The sequence below is a fragment of the Capsicum annuum genome, chromosome 1, assembly GCF_002878395.1.
Source record: "Capsicum annuum cultivar UCD-10X-F1 chromosome 1, UCD10Xv1.1, whole genome shotgun sequence".
NCBI lineage: Eukaryota > Viridiplantae > Streptophyta > Magnoliopsida > Solanales > Solanaceae > Capsicum > Capsicum annuum.
In genome coordinates, this window is record NC_061111.1 from 69,569,782 (window position 1) to 69,581,900 (window position 12,119).

General features: G+C 30.8%; 1 protein-coding gene across 1 annotated transcript; it reads right to left on the minus strand.

Moving 5' to 3' along the window:
- Positions 1 to 10,612: 10,612 nt before the first annotated feature.
- Positions 10,613 to 11,372, minus strand: LOC107852115 (dehydration-responsive element-binding protein 1B-like). The gene has a single exon (XM_016697158.2). It carries the CDS (start codon positions 11,370 to 11,372, stop codon positions 10,719 to 10,721), a length of 654 nt encoding a protein of 217 aa, XP_016552644.1. The 3' UTR covers positions 10,613 to 10,718.
- Positions 11,373 to 12,119: the final 747 nt, after the last annotated feature.

A 12,119-nucleotide genomic window follows, 5' to 3' on the forward strand; every position in this document is an offset into this window, starting at 1 on the left:
AGATTACTGTAATGTAGCACATTTGCACATGTCTAGCCAAACCATTACTTGTGAGGTAGAGTATAAGACTAAAAATCTAGTGTTCTTGGTAATGTTTGTCTATGATTTCAACACTAAAGAGGAAAAGAAGCCATTATGGTCAAGTCTATTGGAGGTATAGAGTACTTCTGGGAAACCTTGGTTAGCACTGGATGATTTCAATTCTTTATTGCACATAGAGGATAAGATTGAGGACAATCTAGTTTCATGAGTGAGGTAGCTGACTTTGCTAAGTATGTAGAAGACCTTGGTTTGATTGAGCTTACTCCAAAGGGGAATAAATATACTTATATTGATAAAAAAGTGTAGTTAGAGTCTATTCAAAAATAGATTGGTCTCCGATGAATGATGACTGGATGTTAAATATGCCTAGTAGTAAGGTTATCTTCCTACCCGAGGGCATAAGTGACCGTTTCCCTATAAAATTAGACCTGACTGTAGAGAGCAGGATGAAGCAAAAATCATTTATGTATTGCAATGCACAGGGACAACACCCTAAATTTAAAGAGATTATGGAAGCTGGATGGATAGTGCAGGTTCAAGGATGTAAAATGCTTCGGGTTGTCAAGAGATTGAAGTTGCTGAAGAAGAGATTAAAGAAACTACAGACACAACATCTCAGTAGCTTACTTAATAAAGCAAACTAGTATAGAGAACAACTACAACCAACCCAAAATCAACTGCGGGATACACCCGTTAATGTGGAGAATCAGAAACATGAAAGAGGTTGTCATATTAAACTTAAGGAGCTATCTTACCTAGCTGAGATACACCTTCAACAACAGAGTAAGGTCACTTGGATGAAATTGGGAGATAATAAATCTAAGGTACTTTTTTTCGCAATTAAACATAGAAGGCTGAGAAAAGTTAATATACAATTGAAGATCCAAATGGAGAATGGCAAACAGACCCAAATACTATAACACAAATTTTTATTGATTATTAAAAAAAGCTATTAGGAAAAGCTACTACTAATAGAGTGAATGTAGTAGATTTTGTGATGTCTTACGGACGTGTCCCTGGGACTGCTCAACAGCTAAAACTATTAACACCAGTTACTAAGAAAGATGTCAAGGTAGCTATGTTTAACATTGATAAGATTAGGAGTCCAGAACCTGATGGATATGTAAGTAGATTTTTTAGAGCCACTTAGGTATGGTAGGTAAAGATGAATTTTTTTTAGAATGAAAAAATACTAATACAATTGAATACCTCTAATATAGATCTAATCCCTAAGATGGACTCCTGAACTGCTTAGTCAATATAGGCCGATAGCATTTTGTAATATCATTTATAAATGTATTTCTAAATTGATTTTTATGAGGTTGAAGGAAACTGTGAACTATTTGGTAGCTGAGAACCAGGCTACCTTTGTATAGAGGGGATCTATGGTATACAACATATTGATTTGCCATGACTTATTGAGATATCAAACTAGAAAGACTACTCAAGGTGCTTAATGAAGATAGACTTAAGGAAAACTTATGGTAAGTTGGGATCTCTTGGAAAAAGTTTTGGGGTATTTTGGATTTCCTACCAACTTCATCAAGTTTGTGATGGTATGTGTAACAACTTCTTAATTTAAAGTCAAGCTTAATAGGGAAGGATATGGTTATTTTGATGGTAAGAGAGGGTTAAGGCAACGTGATCCACCTCACCCCTTCCTTTTTGTGTAGGTAATGGAGTACCTCGCAAGTTTGCTTAAGAATATAAGCTATATTCCTTTTCAATTCCATCCCATGAGCAAAGACCTTAAATTTACCCATCTCATTTTTATAGATGATCTGTTGATCTTTTGCAAAGGTGATCTTAAAGCAGTAACTATAATAACAGAGCTCTTACACATTTTAGTATATCTTCAGATTAATTAGTTGTAAATATGAATAAGTCCAGTCTGGTTTTTAGTAGGAATGACTAATCAGATAAGGAAACCATTATTGGAGTTTACTGATTTATCAAAAGGTTATTTTCACATCAGATATTTAGAATTGCCTCTCTCATCCAAGAGATGGAATTCAGGTCACTTATGCAAAGCAACTGTCTTATGCTGGTAGACTTCAAGTGGTAACAACAGTTCTTTTTTCAATATTCAATATATGGGGTTTAGTATTTATCCTTCCTCAAAGTGTTGTAAAGGAAGCTGATAGGAAATGTAGAGATTATGTATAGGGTAATTCTGAAGAAAAGAGAAAACCATCACTAGTAGCTTGGAATACAACGTGTCTTCCAATAGCAGGGTGGTTTGAATATGAAAGGTTTTGATCTATGGGATATGGCTTCAGTTGGTAAGCTTGTGCATCTACTTGTTATTAACAAGAAATTCATGTGGCTGAAATGGGTGTATGAAGTATATCTTAAAGGATACAACTTTTGGGCTCATAGGGCACCTACTGATAGCAGCTGGTATTGGAGAAAGTTGAACTTTTTGAAAGAAAGAATGCAACATTGGTATGCTTAAGATCAGTTTTTACTGACGAGCAACGAGAAGTACTTTATACCAAGAGGGCATCAGGAGGAGTTAATTGGTGATTATCCTAGACTAAAAGTGGCAGACTTGGTTTGGAATTCTGTCTCGTTACCTAAGCATAGGTTTATTATGTGGTTTGTTGTGCAGGCTAGACTTCTAACTAAGGCAAGACTACAACACCTGAACATGCATGTGGAGAATGCCACTCGTTGTCTATGTCAATCCACAGTGCTAGAGACTAGTATATATCTACTTGTAGAGCGTGATTTTTAAAACAGGTGGGAGCTGAGATGATATAATGGTCCAATATTCATCTTTCTACCTCAGACTTAAAGAATACTCTGATGAGGATTCGGGAAAAGCATTGAGGGAAGTTTAAAAGACATGTGGTGGCTGCATTAATCCATTTGGCAAGCTAGGTAGAGGTTATTTAGAGATGTACAGGCTCAATATACAAACATAGCAGGACAGATCACAAGTGTAATTGTAGATATGTTTAAGGTTTTTTAGCATACAAGAAAGCGATTAGAAGTAGAGTTTTTTGGCAGAAATTTCTGTAATTAGTTTGACCTTTCAGAGTTCTAACTCTCACAGAAACCTTTGTCAAGGATGGGGAATGTTCTCGGATGCTCTTTAGCTTGTATGTTTTTCTTGGTTGTTAATGGTATGTTCACATTGTTTTTCAAGAAAAATATATTGATGATACCTAGCTGATAACAATAGTTACTAATCTTCTATCTATATCTAATAGGAGAGACAAAAATGTCATGTGTGAACACCACAAAAAAAAAAAAAAAAAAAAATTTTAAAATCCTTTTTTTTTAAATACTTAACTTCCCCTCACAATGAAAATTTCTATTTTAAAAAATTGACAAATTACCTACACTTACAAAAAAACTATTCTAATAAACTTTCACATTTTAATTTTTCTTAATAAATTAACATGAATTTTCTGGAAAAAAAAATCTATCTATATCTAATAGGAGATACAAAAATTTCATGTGTCAGCACCACAAAAAAACAGTTATTTAAAAAAAAAACATTTTAAAATCTTTTTTTAAAAAAAATACTTAACTTCCCGTCACAATGGAAATTTTTATTTTTAAAAAATTGAAAAATTAACTTACATTGACAAAAAATTGCTAATACACTTTCACATTTTAATTTTTCTTAATAAATTAACATGAATTTTCTGAAAAAAAAAAAATAAGAATAAAAACTTAAACTACTTATAATAATTTAAAAAATTAATAATTACAATAACAATCTATCTTTTATCTATCTCTATCTAATAAGATAGGCAAATCACTCCTAGGATAAGAAGTGTAATCATAAGAAAATTCTATTTAAAAAATAAATATAAGCAAAAATGCAAAATCTTAAATATTTGAATTTAAATACAAAAATATTTAGAGATAAATAAAGGAATTGGTGTGGGGGGGGGGGGGGGGGGAAAAAAAAAAAAAAAAAAAATAAAAAAAAAAAAAAAAAGGTGGGGGGGGGGGGGGGGGGGGGGGGGGGAATATAATGAAATAAAAAATGTAGAAATTTAATCATAACTGTTGTGGGTGGTTTCCCGGTGGAACTAGAACTTTAAAGGATTAGCACGCCTTTTTATTTTTATTTTTCAAATGATAAAATAAAAAAAAAAACTCAAAAAAGTTATAACCAACCCCAAAATCCTCATCCATATCTGTGTAACTTCCCATTCCTTATTTACATCACCTGCATGAACACACACAATTAACTCCAAAACTAATCACACACACGATTACACATGATAGAAATATAAATTACATTCTCACAAAATATATAAGGGCATATAAACGAAAGGAGAGAAAAAACAGTGTATAAAGATTTCATTTTTTTCATCTTTTTATAGCCATCATAATATGAAATTTTTAAGTGTGTTTGATTTGCAGGAAATATGAAAGCACTTACATCAGCTCAAATATAAAATAATACATTCGGAAAAACATAATATAATGTATCTAGGGTTGAGGGGAACAACGAAAGTGCGAGATTGGAGATATATTTAGGTGTATTCATTCAAATTATTTTTTGTTCTTCTATGCTTCCGTTCATAGTATTTTGTACTCTAATAATTTGTTTTCTATTGCTTTCAAAGTTCATATTAATTATTTTCATATTTCGGGACATTAAACAATTATTGAAAAGAGGAGTTGATCAATTTGAACTTGATTTTTTCAGTTGTGAATTTGATATATGTAATCATAGGTGAAAGGTGGCATATGTGATCTTTCAGGTTTCTTTCATGATTGTTGGCAATATCGGATACCTAGACGAGCATTTTGTGAGAAGAGAGTAGTATTTTTGTTCTTCATAATTTCAAAGAATGATTGGTTAGTATTTGATGATGAATAATTATAGTATGCTTAGATTCTACCAAATTATTAAGCCAAAAAAGAGTTGCACGGAGTCGCTATCTTTCCGCCATCAACAAATTCTCTAAATATTCTACTTGCTTTTACTTTTAATTACTTAAATTTATAGTCTTATAACTCAGAGATTCTATATTACGGGTGTAGTTCCGTGATTATATATATAGATATGTATATATACATATATATATATATATATATATATATATATGTATGTATACATATATATGCATATGTATACACATTTCATAGAATTCTTCAGAGATATTTTTCAATTCATCAGGACCATTTGTTTCAAAAAACCATGTCCTAAAGGTTTTTCATTTTTCATCAAAAAATTCTTTTCTAATATAGTTTCTTGCCTGTGAACTAGGACTAAAATCAATTAGTTGTGGCATCATGATTAAATAGAATTAGTATCAAACTCCATTTCGGAGGGAGTAGGGTTTTCATTATCAAAATCTTGCACTATATTTGTTTTAGGATTGATTTTAATTTTTTCTACATTTTTAGGTAGAGCATGCAAATCTGCAGTGTTTAGAGTATGCAAGGATGCAACACGACTCCAAGACGGACCATAAGCTGGTTCGACTGGGGAGATATGATGCATAGTAGACAACATTCTAGGTATAGAAAAGGAATTTCGGTTATAAACAGTAGAATTATCGTCAAATTATAGACAAATTCTCCCGTCAGTATTTTGAGTTACATAGGTTAACTTTTTATTTGTCACTTCCTCCGCAAGTTGATTTGGAGCAATGACAAAATTTAAAATCCATATTTTTGGGAAATTAAGCTCATCCATTTTAATAGGTCTTCTCGTAGTGACTCTGGATTTTGCAAAATTTATCTCAATTAGAATGGTATAATCAGAAGCATCATCAACCAATTTACATCGAGGATTCATTGTAGATAATAAGCGGTAATAAATACGATAAGATAAACATATAAGTTCAGATCCGGACGCATAATTATAACCATGGATTTTTACATTTAGAGTTAAAGCATCAAGAAAATTTTGATCAGTCAAAGACAATTGTAAATTTGATTGAGTATTAAAATATACAGGGTCATATACAGTAGTGGACTCAATAGATCCTATCAGAGACTGTCTAAAATTTAAATTACTAGCATCGCGTAGTGTAGCTAGAAAGGTCTCTGGAAGTTCCTTTAAAGTTAAGGGTTATACATAAGACTGTCAAGTGGGCCGGGTCAACCTGGAATCGGCCCTAGAAAGTTAGCCGAATTGTGGGCCGATCCAGATTCGGGCTTGGTTAAACGGGTTGGTCCGGTCCAGCTCTGGGCCCAACAGTAAAAAATTTAAAAACAACCTTAACTCGGCCCACTTAACCCAATTCGATCCAACCCAACCTAAACCCGATCAAAATCGGTTAAAAATTCGGTCAAAAATAAAAAAAAAATCTCCAATATACACTATATATACCCACCTATATATATTTTAAATACGTTAAACAATATATATACGCTATATATATAGTATATACTACATTAGAATTTTAAAAAAATATATACACAATTACACATGTAATCGTGTATACATTAGTTAAATATATATATATATATATATATTACTCCAAATAAAACATATTCTACAAGATATATACTATAATATAATGATATAAATAATAATTTATAAAACATATATACATGTATACGTTAAATATATACGTCTATAGAAGATATATACACATATATACGTACCATTCAATATATACGTATTACTTTAAATAAAATATACTACAATATATATATATATATACACACACACTATATATATATATAGTTATACACTAATTTATAAAACATATATATACACATGTATACGTTAAATATATACGTTTATAGAAGATATATACACATATATACGTATCATTCAATATATATGTATTACTTTAAATAAAATATACTACAATATACACACACACACTATATATATAGTTATACACTAATTTATAAAACCTATACACATGCATACGTTAAATATATACGTCTATAGAAGATATATACACATATATATGTACCATTCAATATATATGTACTGCTTTAAATCAAATATACTACAATATATACACATTTACTATATATATATATATATAGTATTACACTAATTTATAAAACATAAACACATGTATACGTTAAATATATACGTCTATATAAGATATACACACATATTTACGTACCATTCAATATATATGTACTACTTTAAATAAAATATACAATAATATATGCACACACACATTATATATATAGTTATACACTAATTTATAAAACATATACACATGTATACGTTAAATATATACGTCTATAGAAGATATATACACATATATACGTACCATTCAATATGTATTACTTTAAATAAAATATACAACAATATATACACACACACACTATATATAGTTATACACTAATTATAAAACATACACACATGTATACGTTAAATATATACGTACTATTCAATATATATGTACTACTTTAAATAAAATATACTACAATATATATACACACACTATATATATAGTTATACACTAATTTAAAAAATATATACACATGTATACGTTAAATATATACATCTATAGAAGATATATACACATATATACGTACTGTTCAATATGTATTACTTTAAATAAAATATACTACAATATATATATACACACACTATATATAGTTATACACTAATTTATAAAACATATACACATATACAAATATATACGTTAAATATATACATCTATAGAAGATATATACATATATATATATGTACCATTCAATATATATGTACTACTTTAAATAAAATACACTACAATATATATACACACACACACTATATATATAGTTATACACTAATTTATAAAACATATACACATGTATACATTAAATATATACTTCTATAGAAGATATATACACATATATACGTACCATTCAATATGTATTACTTTAAATAAAATATACTACAATATATATATACACACACTATATATATATAGTTATACACTAATTTATAAAACATATACACATGTATACGTTAAATGTATACGTCTATAGAATATATATACACATATATACGTACTATTCAATAAATTCGTACTACTTTAAATAAAATATACTGCAATATATATACACACACTATATATATAGTCAGAGAAATTTTTTTGGGGTTAAAATATAATTTTAAATGTAAACTTTTTTTTTGGGTCGGGAGTTTCTGGTTCCTATTGTTGTGGCTGTAGTTTGGGGCTAGTGGTGTTGGCTTTTTTGCATCCTGTACTAGTTTATTATGCACTTATCTTTTGTGTTTGTTATACGGTTAGTTTGTTTTTGTGTACCATATTAGTTTATATGTGCCTACTTTTTGTATTTATTATACTGTTATTGGTCCTAAGATAAGGGGTCTATCGAAAATAGCCTCTCTACTTCTCTTGAGGTAGTGGTATGGTCTACGCATACTCTACCCTCCCCAGACCCCACTAGGTGGGAATACACTGGGTATGTTGTTGTTGTTGTTGAAAAGGTTCAATCTAGCCATTTGGATCCAAAAACGGCTATATAGCCGTTGGGCCAATGGCTAGTTTGAGCCCAATGTCCAAATTCTGAAAAAAAAAATTAAAATCAGGCCGGGCCGATTAATCGGCGGGCGGGCCTGGATCGATTTTGGTCTGGAACGAATTAATCGAGCCCCAAAAAATTAAACTAGCCCAAAACTCGATACCCTACAGCCCGTGGGCTGACCGGGATGGGTCAAATCGGACCGATTTTTTATGTGGGCTGATTTGGGCCGAGTCAGCCCGGCCCGTTTGACACCCTTAATATACATATGTATACATACATATACATACATATGGATACATACATATACATACATATGTATTTGCATAATTATGATATAAAGGTGATTGACTTTCTTGATCTATTTTTTATAATTCTTTTTAACAGCATATTTCAGTAGAGTAGAAGACAAAGCATGTTGATGATATGTTTTCTCAAGCACATCACCAATTCAAAATTCGACCCTCTAATTATTATTGGCAAGAAGTTGCTTGAATGATAAATTTCCTTACAACTTTAAGATGATGAATTCAAGTCATCAAGGAGGCAAAAGGAATGAGTCCTTTTAAAAAAGGAAAAAACTCTCTAATGTGGGTGCTCTTAAAACAGGTAAAAAAAAAATTCTCTAATTTTTGTTCAATTTCTTCTTTAGTTCACAAAAATAATGAAAATTTTATTCGTAAATTTTACTAATGACCCACAACATAATGACAATGAATATACAAAGAAGTTATTTATTGCAACAAACTCTTAATCTAATTTCACATAGCACAAAATCTTAGAACAATTTAACATAGATAAAATTACTTTTCTTCCCTTCTAATAGTCTAATAGATGATTATGGATCATATAATTAAACTTTCATAATTGATAAAATAATAAAAGTATGAATATGATAAAGTTAATAATTTGTTCTCCAACATTTTTCGCGCATCACGCGGATACAACTATAAGTGATAGTTAATAATGGTAATTGATGATTGAGGATGGTGGACAAGGGCGAGCAAACTATAGTTCAAAAATGAGATATCAGAATATTTAAAGACACCTCATTGATAAATCATATATCTCTATGTTCCTTTTATTAATATAAATATTTGAAATTACAACTTTTAAATATACATAATTTTATAAAGATTTATATAGTCAGCAGCACTGGCGAATCTACATAGAGTTTAGGGGGTTCATCCGAACCCCCTTCGTCGAAAAATTACACTATGTAGATATGATCAAAATTTTGATTTATCGTATATATGTTAAGTACTGAACCCCCTTGACACAAGGTTAAAGCTTGGTTCAGTGATGAAGGGGTGCAAAATTGCATTCGGTTCTAAATAACACCATTTTTTTCAATCTTTTATATTAGCGTTTGGATTAAATCCGTAGTTACTTAGTTTTTTGCTCTCTTTAGTTCTGTCCCCCTTTTGGTTTCTATTCTCTCTGACTTTCAAGGTTACTAAATTGATGGTTGACCTTATTTTCTATTTTTTCACAAAAATTATAGTATATACTTTTCTTTGTTGTTTATTTATTTTAACTGATTTAAAATATTTTACATCTTCTCTCCTTAAAATTAAGGAAAAAACAATATTAGTTTTATCATGTTAAGGTATAAATAACTTAAACGTAAAGTGCAATTTTGTTAACTTATTATACTTTTTATGTAGTTTCTAAATATGTAAATTATTTTTAAAAAAGTTTAAAGATTGTACGTTTGAACGCACGATCAAAATAAAGAAGTTTAATTTCCTCCATTTTGTTGCTCATGTTGAGGTAAAGTTAAACTATGTCTGGCTCACTCAAATCAAATTCGACCCGCTTATGTCTAATCCGATCGACCCGCTTATTTTTGAGGTCTTGTTGACATGCTTAGTTATTTTTTTAACCCCCTTAATATAAATAATCCTGGCTCCGCTACTGATCAACAGTAATAGTAACTAGCTACCCTTTAATATAAATCTTTCACATGATACAGACAATGAACTCTTCACGTCGAGAATGAACCTATTTTGCAAAATTTAAAATGATGATTTTTTTTTAACAAACATAGACTTATGAGTAAAATTACACAATTAAAATCTCCATTTGAAATTTCACATCTTTTCTTTTGAAGAATTTAAAATTTGAAATCATAACCTCAAATCGCATGTTCGAAAGTTCATTTAAAATCATAATATCAGATAATAATTCTAAATCACACGTACAAAAGCCTATTTTAACACATGAATCAGACATGTGGCCCTGTGGGATCAATCTTTCCACAAGGTGAACTCAACGTCTTCCTCAACATCACCCCAATTAAAGCCTCTTTTCATAGCTGGTGGAGTTAGAAGCATCCCCTCTGCCATGCTATCAATCAGTACTGGCATATTAAACATGGCCTCCTCATCCACAAACTCCATTAAAGAATTCTCTTGATCATCTTTTGGCCTTTGATCATGAGAACATAAAGGTTCTTCCTCTAACTCCAAAGTATGTTTCACAACTTCTTTGGAAACTTGAAGAGCCGCGATTTGGATATCGCTAGGAGAAGAAGATTTAGCTTTAGGGAGAGACCAAGCGGAGCCGGGGAAGTTAAGCGAAGCCTTTGTTCCCCGGAGAGCTAGGGCAGCAACATCGTGTGCCCTAGCTGCTATTTCAGGAGTGGAGAAAGTACCTAACCAAATTCTTGATTTTTTATTTGGCTCACGTATTTCGCACACCCACTTATCTCTGTTTCTCCTCCTAACTCCTCTATATAATGGATGTCGAGTCTCCTTGAATTTTTTTCTACCTGCCCTCCTCTTAAATTGTACATTATTATTCATTGAACACGAAGAAAAATCAAAGTGTTTCTCTTTATTAACAGTAACATCATGATCAGACGAAGATGATGATGAAGTTTGGTCATCTTCAAAAGCCATTGAAAGATAACAAACTGGTTTTTGTTTTTAATGCAAGAGATGTAATATAGTAGTAGTAGTATGGTAGTGGTGGTACCAATATAATATAGTATGGGGAGGAAGTTGCAAAGAAAATTAAACACGTGGGAAGATAGGGTGAAATGAAACACGTGGAATGGGATGATTACTTTTTTTTTTTAAAAAAAAATCAATCCACACGTTGGGTGATTTGTGTATAAAAAAAAAAATTAGTATTTGCTAATAAAAAAAGGCACGTGGAAACTGTACTGGGACATGGGAATGGAGTAGATATTGGAACAGACAGTGAAATAACGGCTGAGCATCCTTACGGGGTGGGGGCAAAAGTAGGTGCACGCTGGGACCACTTGGTCCCTACTTTTTGAAAACACAAATAATATATGCACACAGCGAAAAAATATATATGTATAATGTATCCAGTAAAAATTTTATAGTAACCTCATTTATTCCGATATTTTTATTGCTATAGCATCATAGCTAATGTTTTAGAAAACATGTAGTAACATAATCTCACGTTAACACGTAAGATTATGTAGTTTTCAAATATGTAAAAGGTTGTGTAAAAAAAAATTCAAAAATTTCATGTTTGAATATACAGTCAAAAACATCCGGTTTAACTCTCAAGAAATCAATTGTGCCTCATATATAAATTGGGACATACATAGAGAGTGTAAAAACGTTTGTTACACCTTTTTGGGACTGCTTTAGACTATCAATTAATTTTTAAAT

Excerpts from the sequence above, each read along its gene's own strand:
- LOC107852115 (XM_016697158.2), bottom strand. The coding sequence starts at position 11,372 with ATGGCTTTTGAAGATGACCAAACTTCATCATCATCTTCGTCTGATCAT.